At 39.0% G+C, this 23,929-nt stretch overlaps 1 protein-coding gene and 1 long non-coding RNA gene across 2 annotated transcripts in view; both read right to left on the bottom strand.

The window, feature by feature from the left end:
• LOC125888977 (melatonin receptor type 1B-B-like) overlaps positions 1–1,922 on the bottom strand; it is a 145,355-nt gene extending 143,433 nt beyond the window's left edge. Inside the window, exon 1 of the mRNA XM_049576641.1 lies at positions 1,396–1,922. Within this exon, the coding sequence (XP_049432598.1) occupies positions 1,396–1,591 (196 nt within the window). The 5' untranslated portion in view covers positions 1,592–1,922. The remainder of the gene's footprint in view (positions 1–1,395) is intronic.
• A 9,592-nt stretch (positions 1,923–11,514) lies between these two features.
• Positions 11,515–19,816, bottom strand: LOC125888980 (uncharacterized). The gene is made up of 3 exons (XR_007449389.1): positions 19,600–19,816; positions 14,588–14,794; positions 11,515–14,025 (listed from the first exon to the last, which is right to left on the bottom strand). It is a non-coding gene; the product is annotated as an uncharacterized LOC125888980 (long non-coding RNA).
• Positions 19,817–23,929: the final 4,113 nt, after the last annotated feature.

The raw sequence follows: 23,929 nt of genomic DNA, 5'->3' as shown, positions 1-23,929 counted from the left end.
GCCATTCACATTTTTGCATTAGTTAAATCCTAAATGAAATGAGCAGCATGGCAGTTACAGTAATTTGTAATGTGAAACTGCTTTACTAAGGTCCCGTTTATACTACAATTTCAACTGAAAACGGTAAACTTTAGTTGCCTTTTGGCTGATCGTTTACACGACAGCGGCATTATGGGAACCTGAAAACGCAACATTTTGAAAACGGGTTCCAGAGTGCAATTTTTTGGAAACGGCACCGTCTCCGTTGTCATGTAAACTTGCAATATACAGCTCCTCTGAAAACAGAGATTTTACGCACATGCGCATTATGGTTTCAGTCACTAGGCACGTGCAAGAAAGTCGACCATCATAACAACAATGCCGAGCTCTGTTTGTGCTGCTCACCCTGTTGAATTTATCAACGCTTTTCCAGCAAAGTGTAGATCTGTTACTGTAGCAACTCCACCTCATTGTCCGTCCAGACAAAGTTATCTGTGATAAGTAAATGGGAAGTATAAGAGAACAATAGGTCCTACATGAGGCTAATGTTTTAACTCTTTCATATCAACAAAAGGGTTTTTTAATCTAATGTTTACATTTTAATGTTGTCAGTGTAGAGCAACACAGCAGCAGTAACATATAAAATATCATGATGAATTGAACACGATACTTACACACATTGGTTAACAATAGCCTACTTTCCCTTTGGACATTCATTCCCTGGTCTACAGTTATTTAAACCTCACCCTAACCTCAGTCTATCTCAAAACAAGACAGGATGCAAGCTGTTTCTCAAAGCTGCAAGCTGCATTAACCTGGCTAAAATCTTTCTTCTTAACTATGACATAATAAACCACACTTATTTTAGTGAAGCTATCAATCTGCTGGGGCAGATCCACTGCTCCACTGAGCCTACAAGTATTGTATGGAATGGTAATGGATCCATTTGACTGACAAGTTTGGTGAGACAGAGATGGAGGAGGCAGACAGATGAAAACAACTCATTCAGTGAACCAGTGACAGTGAATCAAAACTCATTCATTTCTGCAGGATTCATTCACGTGTGATGTTCTTCATTCATTCTCTGCCCATTAACATGAAGGCACTACAAACGTTTTTCTCTTTATCAAACACCATGTGATGTCAGCTGTCCTGGTATTATTGTGGCTCCAGACAGGACATACCTTCACTGCCAACACACTGACGGTTATTCGACTGTTGTGGATGTGTTAAAAGCCCAGCTCGGCTCACCTCTAAATGTCATTTCACCGCACATCTGTGCTCCATGCTCCGCTGTTTCTCTCTCGTTTACACACACACACCCACACACACACACACACACACACACACACACACACACACACACACACGCCCGCGTCAGTACCTACTAAACCGTGTAAAAAATAGCTTTCTTACCCGCATTTCTTAGTTTGCGGTTCCTAAGCACAGACACGATAACCAGCAGGTTTCCCAGGATATCCACCACAGTGGTGAAGATCAGCACGCTCGCCAGCGCCGTGATTGCCCATGCAGGGCGCGCTGCCCCCTGGCTCGGCTCCGGCCCGTGTACCGTCCGGTTCTTCAACAGCGAGTCATCCCCCTGCATGTCCATAGCCTCTCTCCCCCTCTTCCTCACACCCCGCGGTCGGTGTGAGTGATCGCTGGCATGCTGCTTCACTGTGACAGCCAAAAATGTCAGTTGTGTCCCTCAGTGGCCGCCGCGGGTTTTCTCTGTCACTGCGTCCAGCGGCGTAACCTGCGCCAGAGTCCGGAGCCGCCCCGCTGCCAGTCCACCTGGCGCGGACGGCGGCCCACCGAGACCCATAAGACAGTCCAGGGACCCTGGATGCTGAGAGCAAAGATGCGCCACTTGAATCCCCACTCCTGCTCCTCCACCTATTCTTTCCTCTGCTCTGTCTTTCCAGACCTCATGCTCCTCATCACTCCTCTTCTCTGCCTCTCCAGACTCCTCTCCCCCCACACACCCTCCTTCCTCCCCCTCCTCTGTTCTCTGTTACCTATGGGACTGGAGGCAACTCTGTGAGCCTCCTCTGGCATTCCGCTGCGGTCTCATCACTACTGTACTGTACTACACTAGATGGCTTTAGTTCACTGCGCTGATATGACATTTTATCCAGTGATGTGTTTTAGTGATTACACTAGTTTGTTCCATTGCTATTTTATAAGAATCTGTCATAGAACACTGTTTTTAATACGCCAATGGAGGATATATCCACAGCAGAGATCCCTTCCCCTAAACCCCATACATTTAGTTATCCAATTGTAGCCTACTTCTCTTTTTGATTTAAAAAAAATCCATAAGGACTGTTCTCTACCTATCAGAGGATGCTGGTGTGACTTCTTTTTTTTTTTAGTGTCTTCAGTGTCTTAAGCAACTTGCCACAGAAATTACAGCTAAACATTTCTTTAGCCTGTAGTTAGCTAGCTTCAGTTACAACTTAGCTTTTTCAGACTAATTTACTGACTTTTCTTTTCTTCAAAAAAGCCATAGCGACATACAATATCCAAGTTAGCGACAGACTTTAACTCCTCTGCTCGAAGAAACCCATCAGTATTTCTCAGCTGAGAAAAATTCACTAGTGAAGAGCTAACGTGGTTCCGCAAGCTAATGTAGCTCTGCAAGCTAACGTGGCTCTGGCTGGCTTTGTTCAGTGGACAGAGCGAATGAACTGTGTTGTGCTTACCTCGAGAAAAAACGTCTCCTGCTCCTCTTTCTAGGCGCGCAGAATTGGCCGTGAACCATTCAAAATGTCAGCGTCCGTTATACAACAGTTATCATCAAAAACAATCCCACTCTGGAAAGTGACCCACCATCTGCTGGTTCGACCAGTATTGATCCAAAACCGTCAGTTCTAGTGGACTTTGAAGTCCAGACACTTAGGTGGAGCAAAAACTCTTGGTGCAGCAGATGTCTCCATTCATTCGTGAAGTGGTGAGTTTAAGTGTAAGGTAGTAATTAGACCAAGCATTGCTTACAAAATATTAGCAGAGCAGTAGTACGCCACTGTTATTGCTGTTTCTAGCTTTTGCTCATTGCACAAATCAACAGTGGGCATGCGTGATTTGAGAAGATACATCATCGTTTTTCAATCTCTCAGTTTTACACGTTCACACAGATAAAAAGTAACCAGAGTTTTGATAAATCTTCATGTTAGAGGGTGTTCAAAATAATATCCATTATAGTGACCTAAAATTCAGTTTGCATGTGGACGTACGAGGAAAATATCCCTTTAGAAAAATATCTGGATACGTATAGACAGGGCCTCAGAATGAGTCTATATTTACAAAAAAAAAAAAAAAGGTTTATCAGTTTAAACATTCAGTATCTTGTCTTTGTACTGTATTCAATTGAATATACAGTAGGTTGAATAGGATTTTCAAGTCAGTGCATTCTGTTTTATTTACATTTACGTTTCTGGATTCAGGGCTTGTAGATTTAGATTCAGAGATGGACGTGGAGATGGTTTTGGTTGTTCATGTGGTCAGGATTGTAGCTGGTGACCCTCTCCTTAATCTTTTACTCGATGTTTACTGATGTTTACTTTTGAAAACCTTGACCTGGCCAGCTAGCAGAGTTGAAGGAGGAGAGTTTACAGACTAGTAAGTTGATTTCCTGATGAGCATCTCACAGCTACACGCCACCACCATCCAGCACCAACCACAAAAAGCACTACCAAGACTCTCAAAATAGACATTATTTTGCATATTTAGTGGAGCTGCTGGAGAGGTGACTGGAAAAGTCCGTGCCTACATCATATTGTTTTTGGTGTGGACAAACAGTGTTTATCCCAGTTTGAATGTATACTTCAAAAATACAGTCCGTAATATCAATCAGTATTTTTCAACATATTTCCCATTTACATGTTTGTTTTTATAAGATACAATGACTCTGCCCATGTTTTCCTCCTGCTGCTGGAGCCTTGTGGGAAGGATCTGGGCTGAGGAGTGGAAGAACACCTCTCCCCAGTGCCTTAAGTGCAGGGACAAACATGGAGGTGTATGGACAGACATGGAGTGTGTACAATACTAGCCTTTTTAAGGTCCCTGCGGTGCATTTACACTGTCTTCTGTTCTATTGGAAAAGTGTGTACAATGACTATTTACGTCACAGGTTTCCCTCCCTCTACTGATATTTCCCCTGATACTACTCCAGCACAGATAGCTGTGCAGTAGAGTACTGGCCTTTAATACAGATAATCAGGATTGAAGTAGATCTTTTTCATTAGTTTGTATTTTTTGATTTCGGCATCAGTTTGTAACTTGGCCGAACTCAAATCTTCACAGTGTTATGATATGCTGTCGGTCAGCCAGATGGTACCTGTCAAGGTAGTACGATACCTGGACAGGCAGTGTCAGTTAATAACAACCCAGTCTTATACCGAAGTTGACGTATACTCGTGCTTGGTCAGTGACTTCCAGTCTTTTAGAAATACCTTTGATAATGATACATAGTTTCAGAAATTACAATGCCTTGGCCTATCTACCTGCCTACTACAAGACAACCAATGAAAAACACTCACTCATCATAGGCAAATCAAGGTTTGATTTATTGCCAATGTCCAGCCCGTTCTCATTCTGAAGTAATCAAGTACTGTCAGTGATTTCAGTGTCAGACACCTGATGCCAAAAGCCACCTTTCGCAGTGGTATGATATGCCGCCGAGCAGCGTCACTTTGTAACGCAGCTGGATGGAACTTTTTGCGATGTGATGTTATAGTGCATGGCACCTGTCGTGACAGTATGATACACGGACAGGCAGCGTCAGTTCATAACGTGGCCAGGAGTCACCTGTCACTGAACCATGATGTTTGTTTCTAAACCTAACAGTGTGCTTTAGTTGACATCCCATGGAATGTCAACAGCAGATGCAGGAGGATACCTAGTGCATAATATGTAGATGTGAAGGTCCACTGACAAAGTGGCGATGTGAGCCTCTTTCACACAGAGTGCGATTTTACGCGGTAGCACATACACAATGAATGGGTTAATTGGCAGAGGTCTGCACTTTGCGTGCTCTGTGTGAAAAGGGCTTTAGGATGAGATCAATGTCACAATATCCACAGAGTTATGCAATTATGCTCAGTACTTACAGTACAGTTAAACATGATTGGGTACTAAAGATGGAACCTAGAGAAAAAATATTGTATGAATATGGCAAAGTTCAAGAGCTACTGTATTCCATTCTATATTGTGATCTTGCCCAATCTGTGAGTGACAAACTGCTGTGCAAGCACTGTAGTAGGCTACATACATGTATTCAAAGAACATAAGGAAGCTGAGAAAGCTCTCAAGGAAAAAAGACCTGACCTCTTTGGAAAATGACTTCACCACAAGACATGAAATGTAAGTGGGCCTTTGTGCCTCTCACTCTCCACCCACACTACACACATACTGACGCACAGTCACACACACGCATACTCATAACTTTCTTGGTGGATAATGAATATAGCCGCTATTCACAGTCACTATCTATAGCCTACTTTTTTGTTTTGTTTTTCACTTATAGACAATTTTAGCTTTTCCATGACGTTTTTTCTAAGTTAACTGAAAACGGGTATGGCTGTTGTTGAAATTGGGTTTTATATGTAAGCTGTACTTTAATTTAACTCCCAATGAGTAGGCTATATAAAATTTGGTTAATGGCCAGACAGCTGAATATGTCATCCTGAATGACTGGATTACCTCCATGCATCTGATCACCAGCTCTTCTTTTTTATTTTCTTTACGGACAGAGATGGACCTTTCATATTCATATTCATTCATTCATTCATATTTTGGGTATTATAATGTTTTTACATGCCCTTTTTAATCCTGCACTTTGAATTGACGCACTGATGACACTTTACCTTTTTATTGTTACTATGTTACTGTGTCTGACCTGTTTGTCTGTTTTGTGTGGATGAAGCCAAATCATCACTTAAACTGTGAACCAAATCTACCTTTGGGTACAAATAAAGTTACCTTACCTTACCTTCTCTTTCTCAATGTACTTTTCGTCGTATTGCCTTTTTACATTGTCTTTTTTGTAGTTTCGTATGCACTATGCACTCATTTTTTTGTTTCTTTTTTTGTTTACCCCCTACTCCCATTGGCATTGATAATAGCAGACTAGATAGGCTATGTTTCTCTTTCATCCATAATTATGTCCTCTAGTCCTTTAGAGTTAAGTAAATGGTTTTGAGTAATGTTCATTTAATTTCATGGAATGTGAATGGTATACAAAATAAGGTGAAAAGGTATAAAATTCTGATGCATTTGAAATCCATTGGTTGTGATATTGCTATGATTCAAGAAACACATTTGAATGAGGTTGATCTAGTTGTCCTCATCCCTCTGATAGGCCCCTCTTTACTGCTTTTAATGAATTTCTCAGTTTGTTGGGTTTAGTTGATGTGTGGCGTACATTGAATACAGACACTAGAGAATATACTTTCTATTCAAAAGCACATAATTCCTACTCTAGAATTGATCATTTTGTCATTTCAAATCATATGCTTAAGAATGTTATTGATTGTCAAATACAGAATATTATCATCTCTGATCATGCCCCATTGGTACTTTCCATTATCCCTGTAATGAAAACAACATTAAGGCGCACATGGAAATTCCAATGCCTTGGCCTATCAACCTGCCTACTACAAGACAACCAATGAAAAACTTGCATTTGCGACTAAAAATAGTTTTGTGCAAGCAAAATAAATCATTCAGGAGCACGCTGTGCGAGTACAGATTTCAACCAGCAGCAGAACGAAAGGCGAATCCTGCTGGTTGTGGGTTGAACGGGGGTCACAGACAGGAATACGGCGGAGCACTATGGCCACTACGCCCGGCTCCAGGTCCAATAATTTCCTCTTCGTCGGTGTCATGACTGCCCAGAAGTACATGAACAGCTGAGCCATGGCGGCACACAGGTATGTGACATGTCAGAGGAGATACTAGTCGCTCACATTTCTCTCTATGTGGCAGGTAACGGTCCACAAACCTCACCGCACTGAAGGGACTGTTCTTAACTTATCAGAGGAGGATGTTGGCTGGTTGATTTTTATTTTATTTATTTATTTTATTTTGATCCCCCCTGTAGCCACAAATATTTTTCCTTGAGCTTTTCGAAGTGACTGGTGGAAGATGCATGACCCTTCACCATGAATTAGATTTTTAAAATTTAGCTGAGTTCATCGGATGAACTCAGCTAAGCGTGCCAGGCGACCCAACTACAAAAGCCAGTGGACTAAAGACATCCTTTGTGTCTAATTGTAGACCACTAGGCCCAATGTGTATTCTTATATAAACTATGTCTTATGTAAACTATTCCAAATTCAAAACAGATAATTTTTATTATTATTATTATTGAAAAGTGAAGTATGAGAATATGGAAATATATTTCAGAACTTATTATATGCCAATATAAAATAAATGTGATGATTTGAATGCTCAGAAATTGCATTGCCAGTGAATATAAAGTTAGAAAATACAATGTAACACAACTTCCGGTGTAGACCATGCCCACTTCCTGCATTTATCCCAATACAAATACAGATACAGATAATTTTGCTGGTTGAACAGATACAAATACAGATACAGATAATGAAGTCTCTGCACATCTCTATTAAATACATACTGTATGTATTTGATATACCTTTTTTATGCAATAGCAGGGGCTATGATTGCAAGACCAGCTTTGGTCTTCTATAAGGTCCCTCTTGAACAAAAATCTTAATCTGTCATGATATCATCAGTTCAAACAATATTGATTTCTTTCTGTTAACTGAAACCTGTCCAAGTGAAGGTGACTTAATTCCCCTGATTGAATCCACACCCCATAACTTTCAATTTTTTAATCAGCCTATATAGCCGTATTAGCAGCTATGTTGCTAAGTGTTTCAAAATGAAACGGAGCTAAAAACACTGAGCGGAGCCGACAGAATATAATCCGACGTAACGTAACGCTAATTGAGATCAACTATGATTGAATCACTACGATTATGGTTATTGTATGGCGAGCTAGAATCGATATAGACGGCCAGTTATGCTTTCTCGACATAAGCTCAAGGAAACAACATAAAACGCTGCCGTGTTAACCTTTGACCGAGAGCCTTAATGGGGGCTCTTGGTTTTATAAGGTTAATTAAATTCACTTCTTACAGTCTTGACCTAACACACACACACACGAGAACATGCACTCCTTTTCTCATACAGGCTTTCGCTCACATGCACACTTCTAATGTGTGAATTATTCTGTGTAATGATGACCATTGCCCTTTGGGTTTTTTTGGTTTCTCCTGCACATTTGTGATATCTGTTCTATATATTGTATGTTTTTTGTTCTACTCTTGCATTGTTTTGTTTTATATATATTTTTCCTCTTGTGCTAATAAATAATTAATATATAAATTGTTTACATATTTTGCTTACTGTTAAAGTGCACCAGACAAATAGGCTTTGTTCCTGTAATTTGTTAACATATTTTGTTCATTTAATATACAATTTTCTGTTGCTGTGCCAATCCCTTGCCCCTTTAATGTGAAAGTTTCATTTTAATATAAGATTTTGGCTGTTAACATTTTAGTACGATAAGGAAGTTACAAGATTTAGTTAAGTTATTTCAATATATCTATTTTTTGGACATTTTACAGCGCTTAAAAAAATATTGCGATATTATCGTTTACCGTGATAATTTGGTTACTATGATCGAGATATCAAATTTTCCATATCGTTACATCCCTATTACTGAGTAAATGCTTGGCAGCTCCTTGTCCTCTTTGGCTCACATTACTTGTGGAGTGCCACAAGTTTCTATTTTGGTTCCAGTTCTCTTTTCACTCTACATACTTCAATTGGGTCACATACTGCAAAAACATAACGTGTCTTATCACTGTTATGCCGATGACACCCAGCTGTACATATCCATCATTCCTAATGATTGCAATAGACTCACTCCCCTCCATAATTGCCTAAATGATATCAGAGAGTGGATGCATCAAAACCACCTGCAGCTTAACAAAAAACAAAACAGAGGTTATAGCCTACTAATTGGTCTGCACTGTGTGACTGAAGTGTGAAAAACACTACAGACTATCTCTATCTGTAAAATAAAAATATTTTATGTCCTTCTGCAGCCCTGCAATAGGCGACCTGTCCAGGCATAATAAAATCCAGCTTGTTCAAAAAAGAGCTGCCCGTCTTGTCCTTTAGTGCTCTATGAGAAACAGTATGGAGGGGATGCATGCCAGCCTGTCATGAATAAGGGTGGAGGACAGACTGACATACAGCCTGATCCAACACCTAAGAAATATCTGTGCCTTAAGAAAACCTAGACATACAGAATTGTATCAAAAGTTACTGAAAATAACTTTATAATAAAATAATATAAATATTCACAGGAAATAATCTGCTCAACATTCATCCTAATCGCTCATTTTGCACAGACTTCTGGCTGTTATTGCCGTCAGTTGTTCTGTGCTGTAAATGTTATGAATTGAATATAATATCAAATATCCATAAGATACGTTAGTCAGGGGTCGCCAGTTTCTCAATTATAGAAAAGATTAGGAACCACTAGTATAATAAAGTAATTTTGCAATTTTGTAATTTTGGCCTCTACTTTAAGTTTGGATCCAACCTTCTATCTCAATGAAATGTACTGAAACAAATATACACGTGTCACAAAAAGGCAATTTATTATTTTGGTCAGTAAAAATTTGCTTGGCCAGAAGATTTTTTCATCTACCAATTCTCTTGGCTTGTCAGTCAAAAAGTTAATTTCGGACACTGTCCATAGTACTTGCATAGTACTCAACTTCACCGTCATTCAACATGTGTCGTACATTTGTGAAATGGCGACTTGGGAAAAAATAATACTGTGATGGAATTTAGTATCTTCGGTCCAATTTGTTTATCAGACTCACAAAGCCCTTTCTGCTCCCTGTATTCATAGGCATCATGTCCACCAAATAATGTGCAGTGGCATCTGTTATTTCTTTGTGGTGTTTGGATGTTTACTAATAAATTGGGGGTTTTTTGCTTTGGTTAGTGCTAGGTTTTTTTTTTTGACTCTTTGTATAGTTCTTTGTGAAAACAGTTATGTCATGATTTTAAGTTGTGGGTTTGTATTGTCCAGTTACTAGATTATTCAAGACTGCAAATGTAAAAACATTGCAGACATACTGTTACTGCTTTTAGTGCATTAATATACTCAGTTCAAGGTGTGTCAGTGAAGTGCTTCGGATGATAAAGTCTATCAGTGCAGAATGCTCTACTTTGCACCTCTGTATTGCCTTGAGTAGTCCTACCCTTTCCTGTATTTCCATAGTACAGTAGTAAAATACTTGTGATAATAAGTGCTATTAATCAATAATTCCTCATGCTGTTATGGTTTTGAACTGACCTCCAGCTTCTTCACATAATTCTTAGATTCATTATCCTGAATGGGAACATTCAAGCCATACATACATACATACGTACAATACATTATGTAAAATCAGACAGTTGATAGTAACAAGGTAGTATCAATAGTAACGGTAGTATGCTTGATGACAAATTACATTTCACACACACTGACCAACTCAGCTGGGTGGAATATGTGGGACCTCTTCATTGCTCTTCTGCAGTCATCCTGGTGATTTGCTTGACCTGACTTGGATTGTTTAACTGTTAGCTAGTATCTATCTATATAGATAAACTATCTTATAATGGACAGAAGTTAATATTAGCAAATGTTACATTAACATAAACATGTAATTTGTTGTAGTAACAGTTACTTAACCAACTTATTAACTTTGGTGGTATTAAGGCATCTGAGGTTAACGTTTGCTAACATTAGCTTGAGCTTCAAAATTAAAATTACAATTTTGTAGATAGCGTTATAGTCTAGTGTTGTCTGGTTGCTGTATTACCTGTTAATGTTAATATTGTTGTCAACATATTGCAAAATAAATTTAAAATAGCAGCTACACTTCTGGAAATCTAACATGGTCATTGACTGAGACCCCTCCCCCGTCACCTATGAGGAAGATGACTGGCTAAATTAACACTGACTGACAGCTGTTTTAAGCAGCATTGAATGACTAATAAAATGCAGCCATAATTGTCCAAATATCAGCTTTTTTAAACCACTATAAAAGTGTTAAGGTTTGCTGTTCTTTGGTGACACGAACATGCTCTACCAAACAGCTGATTTGGCCTTTTATAGTGAAGATAAGCTAATGTAACTAAAATTGACTATTTCTTACAAAATAAAGATACTCCTGATCATACCTTGCTGTTAAATGATATGTTTAATGTTATATGATTATGTATATATGCTGAAATACTTTTCTATGTATGTTTTTAACTGTCTAAAGCCATACTCAAACAAATGAATTGAAGTATCCTTTTATAGTGAAGGTAATGATGCTAAGATAATAAATTCACTGTTTTCATGAAATAAAAAGGATGAATATTCACTGCTTTTAATACCATATATTTAATGTTATTCCATTGTATATTTAATGAAAAAAAAATATACATATCAATGTGATTTTTTTCACAATTTCTGAGATGCTTTCAAAGTACTGTAATGGTAAATATATGTTGAATAGGCCTACATATGTAAAAATAATACTAGTACTGGTAATACTACTAATTCCATGATCACAAATTGATATATATATTGGTATTATAGCATATTATAAGCATTATTACAGTACATGATTAGTAATTTTTAATTTTCTGTTTAAACAAAACAAAAAAAACTATGGGGTCTGTTAAAAAATGAACACTGATTTAGTTTATTATTGCCCCAAGGAAATAAAAAATACAAAAATATTTCTACTGCAAGTTTCTTAATGAGGGCATTAAAGGGCTATGGATATACATTTTAATTAATTTAACTTTTCATTAAATGAAACTGCAGGACACAACATGTCTTCTTCTTGCGTGTAACTGCTGGGTTATGACTTTATCCGCTTTTGTCTTTATACAGTATATCCATAGGTTATCAGGTCAAGTTTATCCTCTGGCTGCTGACACCCTCTTGTGGACAGTTTACAAACTACATTTGTTCTAAAGAGAAGTGGTTGTTGGCAAAAAAAAAAAAAAAATCCAGTCTCAGATAAATAAAAAAAAATCCAGAATCTTTCGAAATGCAAACATTAATTGTTTCAGTATTTAAACTACAGACACAAGATGAAAAGATAAAACTCTGCAGTCATGCAATGGAGGCTTCAAGTGTCTACATCACACATTTAAGTGTCCATACCCATTGGTAGCTTTGTCACCTTCTACCTATGCCAATCCTAAATGCCTATGTGCAGTTTACATAGATTGACCACGTCAGTGAGTTGAAAAACATGGGACAGACAGAATGAGTGACTGACAGAATGACACACTGACAGTTTCCATGATTATGTACAGCATACCATACCATGATTTAGTCATACCAGAAATAAGAAGAAAAAGCAACAGCATTGGGCCACAGGGGGAGCCACAGCGATCGGTCGCATTTTAGCCATTTTTAAGCATTTTTCTGTTGTTATAGCGCCACCCAGTTGCCAGTTAGAGTTAAATTTCTCCAGTCACCTTGAGGTGTCCTGTTCTACATATCTACCTAGTTTAGTAAAAATTGATATGGCGGTTAGGCCTAGATAAGAAATTAGCTCTCTAGCGCCCCCATTTTGTTTGATGGGGTCAATAATGGAGGGGTTCCCTCAGATTATGTGTGGTCATATGCCTACAAAGTTGCGTGGTGATGGGTGAAACCCTTGAGATGTTATACACCTTTATGTGATGAGCCACGCCCTCCGCAATATTCATTGCCTTATAGAAGCTCAGTTTTAGTAAGTTTTGCCAAGAGGGAACTTTAGATATTGGTCCCTAGATTATGTTCACCGAGTTTCATGCAGCTCGGTCAAACTTCCTAGGAAGAGATCGATTTTAAGTGTTTTTCAAAAAATTCAAAATGGCGGAAAATCTATATAACCAGAAGTTATGGGTTCTTGAGGCAAATTTGTTCCTCATGAGGAGAGGCATCTCTGGGCAAAGTTTCATGTCTCTACAGGGCATGAGATTTGCCCATTCAAAGTTTGCAATTTCAGTCGGTGGCTAATTTGGCCAATTGATGTAATATTGCTTCATTCGCATCCTCCCATGACCCTCAACCACTGTGCCAAATTTCACATGGATTGACCAAGTCAGTGAGGAGAAAAATGTGGAACAAACACACACCCACAGACAGAGTTTCCATCATTATAGTAAGAATGTTGAACCATGATTGACTTTTAACCTCATTGTAATATCACATGGGTAAACACCTTAAACTCAAATTTAAGGTGAGCTCAGAGAAACTTTCAGCAGATAAACGTTAAAACAGCCTTCTAGTGTCAAACTCTACACAGTGAAGCTCAAACATTCAAGTGAAGAGATAGTGAGTGTAACACATCTTTGAGTGGCAGGGGGACTGATCTAATACAAAGCAACTAAAGGACTAATCCTTTACTGGTTTGCAGCACAGCATTATTTTTATCCTCTTTATCTTCCTCACCACAGGAAGACCTGTGTATGACGACAAGTCAGAGGCAGACATGATGAGTAAGAGAGAAAAACAAAAGACACTACATTAAATACTGTGAGCTCAGGGGAGGTTGGGGTTCATTCTGTCAGGAAAATGTCAAAGTTAAAACTCAGCTATGTTCATGAAGTATTTATTAAATTAGAATATGGTAGAACAGCTTTACAATATGAACAGCATATGACACCCTCTGTCCTCAGATCCTCGCTTCAGATAAGAAAAACTCAAGCAGAAGCCTCAGACAGAGCAACTGAGGAGGGATTCATTTCCCAGGATGGACAGACAACATAATAAAATTACAACGTAATCAATCCATGTGATAAAATGATACATAGAATATAAATATTTACAAAGAGAATGGATCCAGGGGGATGTTAAGCTACTTCCTGGTGTCGGTAAACACCCAGCGCCTGAGCCACACCTCCTCCTCTTCACCATGTAACCTGGAAAGAGGACAGGTTACACAAACGCACAAAGCTAAACTGAAGCACATCATTCACACAGACACAAACACAGAGAGAGAGAGAGAGAGAGAAGATGGGAGGCTGAATCCAGATCCCCTGCATGCCACACTGCCAACAGACCACAAAAAACATGTGGGTTGCTTAATGTGTCTCTGTAAGTCACTGTGAGGGCAGAAAACAGCGCCCTCTACTGTGCCTGCAGCAGATCAGAAAATGTTCCCCAGCCCCCTCTCCCACTGAAGTCTGCTCCTCAGTGTGCTGTTTGTTTCTGAGCACTGATGACCACAGCAGCCTGTTGGGGGCACTAGAAGAGCTTTAGACCAAATGAGACTCAAACTAAACAGGTCTGGGGCTCTGCTGCTGTGCTGGCAGATATTCCTGACCTGATTTGGAGATCACTGAGCCACTGAGCCTTGTGGAGAGTGAGATAAATGCCAGTGCAAACACATTCTGCAGTATAATGGTCTACCAGTTCTGTGCCAAGTGGGAGAAAAATCATCCTTTGCTGAAGTAAGGTCTGCATAGCTTTTCTACAAGCAGAAAAGCAGTGTAAACCTACTGCTACTCTGGAGTGTCCCACCTTATTTATTATGGAGTAGTCTTGTTATCTCTCCAGCAGAGCTCAGGGTCTTCTAGTAGCATGAGAGGCCAGGATTCCTGCAGCCTGTGGCCAACGCCCTCCCTCTGTTGATTCTTCATGTAACTCTGCAGCTGCCTGTTTACACACTGTGTGAAGGGCTTTCACTCACAGGTTGTCAAAATGAAGGAGTGCCAGGGGTGCAGACATCTGTGGCAGAAGCAAAATGAACAGCAGTTCTAGGCCGTGCAGTAACCACACACCCCTAAAACAAGCACATTATGTAATATTTGATGTGACATACACGGTTTCTATATTTGTAACTTTGCATGAAATAAACTGAAATAAAAAGATGTTTATGTTTCAGCATTTTTACTTTTTGTCTTTTCCTTCCATTATACTGAATATCATTGACTGTCGCTCAGTATATTTTTAAGGGCAAACAAACAGTTACATAATATGTTTGATTTTTTTGGGGGGGGGAGGGGGGGGGGATGCAGCATGGTTGCATTGGTACTGAACAATAAGCAGGCAGAAAACACAAGCTCGACAAAGACTTATTACATGTTTGTTTGGTTGGGTCTTTTTACATTTCATCACACTCCAACATTAACCTTAATCTTAAGCAAAGATTATTTCTCATGTCTTTAATATAACATCTGCTCTGACCTATAACTCATGTAGCTAACTCACACATAAACTATAATGCCCTAGTGTTATGTTTTAGTTAAAGCAGAGCTTTTAGTGACACTTTATAATTACTTAATAGTGCAGGGAATCACATATGTCAATCTGAATAAAGTGAAGCCAGTAATCATATTATTGATTATTCAAAACTCACTATCTGTGATTTCTGCAGCATATTAGTTTGAACTCCTTCATATCTACACACCCTCCCATACTCTTAGATCCTCTTCTGCAATACAACTCACATCACCATCTGCCTGCTGGACTACCATGGATTGGAGAGCCTTCAGCCATTCTGCCCCTCGCTTCTGGAACTCTCTCCCCCATAATATTCACAATATTGAATCTGAAAACAAACTTTTTCAAGCTGGCATATTCTGTCTGATTTAATGGTGACACACATACCAAGACTTGCACTGATGATGACTTTATGATGATTTTATACTTAATTTTTATTATTAGTCTAGATTTGTCTAGTTATTTTATTAACTTATCATTGTATATTACTGTATAATTGTATAATTGTTGGACTTTATGATCTATGGATACATTGCTGCTTGTTTTTTTAACTGTGTCTTGTAAGGTGTCCTTTAGCGCTTTAAAAGGCACCTATAAATAAAATACATCATTATTATTATTATTATTATTATTACAGTTGAATATCCTGAGGTACAGTATATTATCTCCAGACAGACCACTCTCTGATAGATACACATGCACAAACAGTATACTTACACAGACAGGTATATAGATCAGCCCAGTCCCCACAAGAAAATGTTGCCATTGTTAATTTTTGCAAACCACAGATATATTTCATTTGTACCAGTGGCATAAGGTAGTTGCAACGGGCCCCGGTGCACGCTATTACGATGGGCCCCAGTGCATGCTATTGTGCACATATCATCTTGTCACATGATCAGAGACATTATATTAGATAACATCAACATACATATTGTCCAACAATCATAATTGCATATCTGAATATGACAAAAAATACCAGAGCTTAAGAAATTATTAATTAAATTAACATGTTTACTAGTTTATGCTAGTTTATTCGGAATAAGCATATCATTTTGTTCCAGATGCTACTGACTATTTTGCAAAATTGTGATGGAGATGGGTTTGTCTATTTCAAGGGCGTATATAGCAAACAGCACTCTTTATATTTTAGTGAGAGTTATTCTTTAAACACTGGCATATTTCCAAGTTGGAAAGCAGCGGTCACTCAGGGCTCATTCATACATTGGCTCCAAATGTGTGTGTTTTTTGTTTTGTTTGTTTGTTTTTTATTTATTATATTTTGTGGGGCATTTTTGCCTTTAGTGAAAGGCAGAATTGAATCGGGGCAGCTGCAAAGCACTAAGCCTACATGACACACACATTCCATCAGGAGAGCCAGAGGCAGGGGCGTAAATTGAGACAGTGCAGGCAGGGTGGTTGCACTGGGGCCCATGAGGTGGGGGCTCCATAGAGAGTGGGCTCTCGAACAATATGCAGGGTGGAGAACAGGGCCTTGTGAGTAATTCAGATGACACCTTAGATATAGTCCTATGTTTAAAGAAGGACTCTCATTAAATACATTTAAAAAAAAAAAAAAAAAAAAAAAAGTACAATTTGCCAGGCTAAATATGCCTTTGGAAAGGTAAACCTATCATTAATAGTCAGTAGCAATCTACAACAAAATTTGTTATAAAATATATGCTTATTCTACATAAACTATAAATAAGCTTTAAAAAACTATTCAATTAAAGAAATAATTCCTTATTTTCTTTTTATTGTTATTTCCATATATGCTACGATGATTTATAGGTAATATGTATGTTGCTATTATACAATGTAAAGACTCCATTTGATCACATGAAAAGATGCTAGGATTACACAGTCACTAGTTTGGGTGCATAAATAGTAACTAACATGCACTAGGGCCTGTTACAATAGCATGCACTGGGGCCCACTGTTACCAATTAATGCCACTGGCTAGAAGTCACCTACATAAAAGCATGGATGGTGTGCTTTTCCTGCAAGGATGATAGGGATATGCACATTTAGTCAAAAAGTCAATTAATCATTGGTACTCTCGCACCAGAATTATTTGTTGCTTGAACTTAATATTAAAATATTATTATTTATATTATGTACACATTTAAATTACATAATACAGATTCTGATGGCTGATTTTTTTAAAAATGTTTTTTACCATAGGACAGGCTGTTTACTATGCACATCAAGTGCCACTGTAATAATCAGACATGATTCTTTAAGATTTATCTTCCTAAAGCATATTGTTTTCAATAAATGTTATTTGTTAACTTTTATTTTGTGAGTTGTCATGTTTTGTCAGATAGTGTGCAGTGTTCACAATGCATGGTGCAAAGGGCCACACATTTCAGTGATTTGGTGACTGAAAAATGTGATTAATGATTTTAAGTGGCCCTTGAAATAAACACTCTGAGGCTGAGAAACGAAGCCAGTGTGGAAGTAACAAATACTGCAGTTCCTCTAATACTAAAACTCCACTTGAGGCTGGTTCCAAAACAGAGTTAATCCTCATAGACTCCATATTTAAGTGCCCAACTTTACAGCAGAAATAAACATGTTTACAGCCAGTACAGAAAAGATTTTGGTCTCTATAGCTAATTTCAGCATTCATGACAACTGTACAGGGGTTTCATTTTGGATAACTCACCTGTTTAGTGAGGCCTAAAGCTATGCACATTTAATGGCAGGGCTGCTTGGTGTCACAACCGGCAGCTTCACTCTGAGTCAGATCCACCCCTTGCTCCTGCACAGTGCCAGCCTCTCGTCCAAATATGGTCACTACTGGCTCCAAAAAACCAAGTTGGCAACAGCCCAAATGCCAAACTCAAGGCCTCAAAACGGCAGTCCACAAACCACTGGGCAACATCACAGTTGCTATGTCCATTGTTTATAGTCTATGGATAGATGCAATATTTTTTTTTTCCGGACAATGTTGAAACGCATAACCTTTAAACTTAATTTAAAATGTGCTCAATTTGGACTGTTCTCTGAGTGTCTTCTTATTAATAGATTAGCTGACTAGTCGTAGTTTAAACTTCTGTACAAATGTCACATAACTTAGTCATTAGGAACATCCCTACAGGAAAATGACATGAAAAGTTGTCGTTTTTTTTTACCAAGGTATCACTGCCATTTCCGGCATAGTCTGAGCGGGCGGAAGTTCACTGCAGAGATCAGCCTCTCATTGGGCGGAATGAGCCACCCGCTGAAATCCCGCCCTACCACCTCTGGTTGTGTAGCAGTTCAACTGTTTTCAACACGTCCTTTACTAACTTTTGCGGTGTCTGATCTTGCGGGGATGTAGCCATTTTTCTGCCATGGTTCGCGCCCTGTAGGTGATATTTTTGTGGGCGTGATACACCAAAACCTGTTTCCCCCCGGCAATATTTTTGCAAGTGCACTGTTGCTGTGGCACCGCCCAGAACGACTGTGATTGGTTGAAAGAAGCAGCCGGGGTGTTTTTTTCTCCAATCTCAAAGTGAGAGTCGGCCCAGCCAGACCTTTCTTTCCTTGAGAAAGGTCTGGTGAGCGACACTATTTCTAACCAGACCTGTGCCCCCAAACTGGAAATTCTAAGCTGAAACATGATCTTATCCTAATAACAAAGTGGTTTTTGTACCTAATCATAACTACACCTTAACCATAGTTGGTGAAATGCAAAGTTTTAACATACCTAATAATATATAAACGATGTGCAAATGCATCATATCTGTGGTCTGTTGAAAAATACAATGCCAACATTTATTCTGGTGATTGGGTTGGATAGTAGATAGATAGAACTAAACCAGTTTATACATGTCTGGATGATAACTGTGTTTTCCCACATATTTATATAAGTTAAGGCTATCAGTTTATTCCTGATAAATACCTACTGACATATTTGCCCTGCTTTTTTCTAGATAATTCTAGCAGCGCATGTGTGATAAGACGTGCTCCCTGCAGCTCAGTCTGCATGGCTCCACCTAGACACGCATATACACACGCTTTATTTCCCCTATTTGCAGAGATGTTATGTTCGCTGTGAAACGACTGGTTTTGTCCATCAGAGATAGAGCTAATAAAAAAAGGACTGTATAGTGACATGTTCAAACTCTCATGAGATTGCGTTCACTTTTATCTGCACATTTGACACACTTTTCCTTTGAATTACAGCTCCAGCAAGCAGTTTGTGTGTGTGTGTGTGTGTATGACTGTGAGGAGGATTCTTTTCTGATCTTGAACCAGATTGTGTGTGCAGTCTAACACGTAAGACATTCCTCCTCCACAGCAGCTCACTGCGCCTCTCTTACCTCAGCTCCAGTCCACAGGGGAACACTAACAGTTTACCATGTGTCGCACATGGACCATTCTACTCCTGGGATTATGACGTGTCATGAAAACCAGACTGAACAAAATAAGTGAAATTAACGGTAAATGAAGAACTGAAGCCTGCCAGTTGTTGTTTTTTTCCTCTCTGCCTGCTCCACCCTCCTGTCCTTGAGAGCCCATAACACAGCGATGACTCACTTCCTCTATTTTCACTGAGTCTCAAATTCTCATGCAGCCATGTGACGATACAGAGGTAATAAAGACATATTACAAATTAAATTGGAATATTTCCCATGTGACACCGCCTCTGAACAAAGCGGAAAAATTCTACATGTCACACGTGACGCAGGTTCTGTTTTCTTGAAGCAGAGCTACACACCCATCAAACACATTTATCAGTACTAGTCATTATGCACTAGAGGCTAGTTTTAGCAGCTGGTATGTTAAATGTTTAGTACTCAGTTAATGAAAAGTTCCCTGCACCCAGACAGAAGCAGAGCTCTATGATCTGTAGTCTTCAGTGTGAGTCATCTGTGATGTCCAGGTCAATAATAAACCCGATCACAGCTCATGTGCACACTGAGCACAGTGTGTGTGTGTGTGTGTGTGTGTGTGTGTGTGTGTGTGTGTGTGTGTGTGTGTTTTAGATGCTGGTAGATTTCCATTCAGCTGATAGGAGGATCTCTGAAGGCCATTAAGTACTTTTCCCATTCCTGCTGTCAGAGTTTTACACTGTGTGTCTGGATACCTTCATCTGTCATTGTCACATTGTACCCTTTGGTGACAAAGCAATGTTGATTTCAGACAGATTCAAAGTGTAAATTGAAACATTCCTATTTTTAGGAATTCCTATTTTTATCCTGTAACATAAACTTCATTTATTAATACATGAATTGTCTGTTTCATTTAGTCGGTAGTTTGGCCGCTCGATCCCCAGCTCCTCCAGTCTGCACGTCAAAGTGTCCTTGGCCCAAATACTGAACCCCAAATCTCTCCTGATGGCTGGTCCATCAGTGGTGGAGCTTGTGAATGTTTATTGAGTCATCTCAGCCACCAGTGTGTAGTGTAAAAGCTAGAAAGGTGCTATACAAGTGCAGTCCATTTCCCTTCTTTTTTTGTTTGCGATTTTATCTCTGTAATAATCAAATTAACAGCAGCACCTGTGACTGACAAACAAATATCTCACAGTGACTAACAGTAACTATCATTTCATATTACACAGATATGAAAAATATCTCCCGTGTGAGTTCTACATTAAATAATCTGTTGTTACTGTATTGCTGTTATGGAGGCTCATAGTGCACATTCATTCTTGGGAATTGGGACAAAACCTTATTTTGGGGGTTTTCTTTTTTACTTGTCAGCACCATAGACTGTATAGGTCAGCACTAAACCTTGTAATGGACCATCCTCCCAGCGACTGAATTTTCTCTTAAATAGTAGGAATACATGATATTGGATTTTTGTACCGATATCTGATATGCTGACATATAATAACTTATTTAGCCGATAACCAATACTTATATCGATATATCCACTTTTTTCTCCACCTAATTTTTGTGATCATCATGTCTCTTCTGTAGTGGAATTAACATCATATTACGCATGTATACTCTTATCATTATGGTCCACCATTAGATGGAGACATAAAATGCGATGCTTTTCAATGTATGTAATATTATTCAAGTTATATATATATATATATATATATATATATATATATATATATATATAGAGCAAGGGCCTTGCTTTAGAGAGGTCGCCATCTTGCGCCGCCATGTATGTACGGCAGCCCGAGCGGACAATCCAGCCAGCCAGAGAACGCGTTTCGCGTGTATAAATGAACCAACGAAGACAGCGGGAGGAAGGAAGAAGGAGGAGGAAACAGCAGAGTGTTCGTAGTAGTTCGTGGATAGAGAGTAGTGAAAAGTTATTTTAGTTATAAAGTTTGCAAATGGACCACACTTACCACGCAGCAGGAGAGAATGAACCCGAACCGTCATCTGCGAGGAAAAGAAGACGCAACTTCACTCCTTGTGATGCACTCTCTGCGGCGCTTTCCCTCCTGATGATATATCTCCCCAACAATGGTAGCAGTAGCACCGAATCCCATTCTGTGCATTCAGCCTCTCTTCTCGCCCACTCAGCATCAAACACATGGAGTTCCTCATCTGTATGCTCCGGCTCAAACAGGTATGGCTCTGGGTCTGTGTCCGCTACAAGAAACTCTTCAAAATCGCGTTCAAAGTCGTCCATTGCAGCTACTATAGTCCGGAGATATGGCTAGGCTAAATAAACAGCTGAGCTCTGTTTACAGGCTACGCTGTCAGTCAGTGTGCGGGCTGGAGATTGGTGGAGTGGAGAGGGGAGGGGGGTCCCCACTCGGTATGGTAAACGAGTATGTGTGTAAAGTTATGGAGTGTGTCTGTTACGCTAGAAGAGTCAGAGTTTGGGACGGAGTGGAGTGTTACCGGAGTTTCTGGAGTGCTCAAATAAACGGGCCTTTTTCCGACCACTGATGTCACTGTTTTCAACCCATTTTACACACTGGCCCTTTAATAAATGTATCATAAAGTAGAAAGCTTAACAGTACATGAGCAGCATTACCACCTTTTTGTACAGGAGCCAGTGAGATATAGCTAACACCCTTTTATGCCTGATTAAATGATGTTTTTGTAGAAATCTGACAAAGTTGACAGAAATCTGGGACCATCATTTTCATAAAAATATTCATTTAAAAACAAAGATGACATGTTTGCACTGATGTTATCTGTACATACTGTACGTTTTTAACACATTTTTTTTATAGTTTGAAGTTGTGAATTCTTGTCTGGGACAAGGCTTTTATCTGGCAAGTTTAGAAGTTAAAAATGAAAGCAAATCAAAATATTCTATAAATAATTTTTATTTCATATAGAAAGTGTTTATGAAATAATGTTTCACCCCAGGCACAGAATTCATGTGTTGATAAGTTATATTATTTTAAGGATTTTTTGATAGGAAGTGAGTTGTCCCAGTTCTCAAGAATGGTTGTGGAAGAACACATTACTAAAACCTATTGCTTTATTTGCCACCCACCTGTACACACTGGGGCATTATGGCAACATGTAACAAGTTTTCACATATGGAATCTTCTCTCTAATAAATACTGCCTCTGTGTTGTTAGTTGCAGTGCAAATCTGTGTTCAAACCAGTTTAAACGTGTGTGTTCAAACATTTTCCTGTCATTTAGGGCAAAACACAGGAGTCATTTGAGTCATATGTGGTAAAACAATTCGTAGGTACTGCTCTGTAAATCTGATACAGGCTGTATGTATTTTTCACTTGTAATAAAAACAAGATATAATGTCCATAAGACTGGAAAGAGACCAAAAACTCCATCAGCCTCTAGCTGATACCCCCAGACTACACTGAATTTACTAAAATAATTTACTTTTACATTACATACATTATTACTGTACATAAACATCCATCTATCTTCAATTAATCCATAATCTGATCAATTCATACAGCCAAAAGTCTGGTTGCTCCCTTTATGATCGAAGTCCAAGACTCTGCTTCAGGAAAGCAGGTGCAGCCGTTATGTACTTTGGAATCCATATCTCTCCAACTCTCAACAACTTTATAAACTCAATTTACCCCATCCCCCACTTCGGACTATCAGAGATGACCTGAAAACATGGACCAAGCTCCCAATCTCCCTCACTGTCCAAATGTCAACTCTAAATGAATACACTCACAAAGATCAACTTTTTTTGGTCTTTTCCATGACTTCCAGTGCACACATCCATAAGGTGACACTGTCTCAACCCAATCACCACAAAAATGCTGGCGTTGTTCATTTCTGCAAACCATTGACTTGTTATATTTGTACATTATTAGGTAGCAGATACAGTAAGATGTTCATTTCCTTTTGTTTAAACAATGCTGTGGTCAACATGTGGTGAGGTCTATGTTCAAAGACCATTTGGTTATGGTCAGTATTGGGCAAGGTACTTTCAAAATGTAATATATAAAAATGTGTTATGTGACACTTGAAATGTAATGGTAATGCCCAAAATCCTGTTGGTAACACATTATATTACTTTGTTATTTCTGTAACCTGTTCCCCGTAACACTGGTTATGGTTAGGAAAGGATCATGGTTTGCCTTAAAATACCAAGCAGCTCCAAGGGTGAGAAATGAAACCAATGCCAAAGTGCCAAAAACTGCAGTTCATCGAATGACCACTTGTGGCTAGCTCCAAAACAGTCAATCTCCACAGACCCACATGTTAAAATGTCCGACTCTACTGCAGAAAAACATGTGGTA

The sequence above is a fragment of the Epinephelus fuscoguttatus genome, linkage group LG5, assembly GCF_011397635.1.
Source record: "Epinephelus fuscoguttatus linkage group LG5, E.fuscoguttatus.final_Chr_v1".
In the NCBI taxonomy this organism is placed as follows: Eukaryota; Metazoa; Chordata; class Actinopteri; order Perciformes; family Serranidae; genus Epinephelus; species Epinephelus fuscoguttatus.
This window is presented reverse-complemented; position numbering and strand designations above follow the sequence as displayed.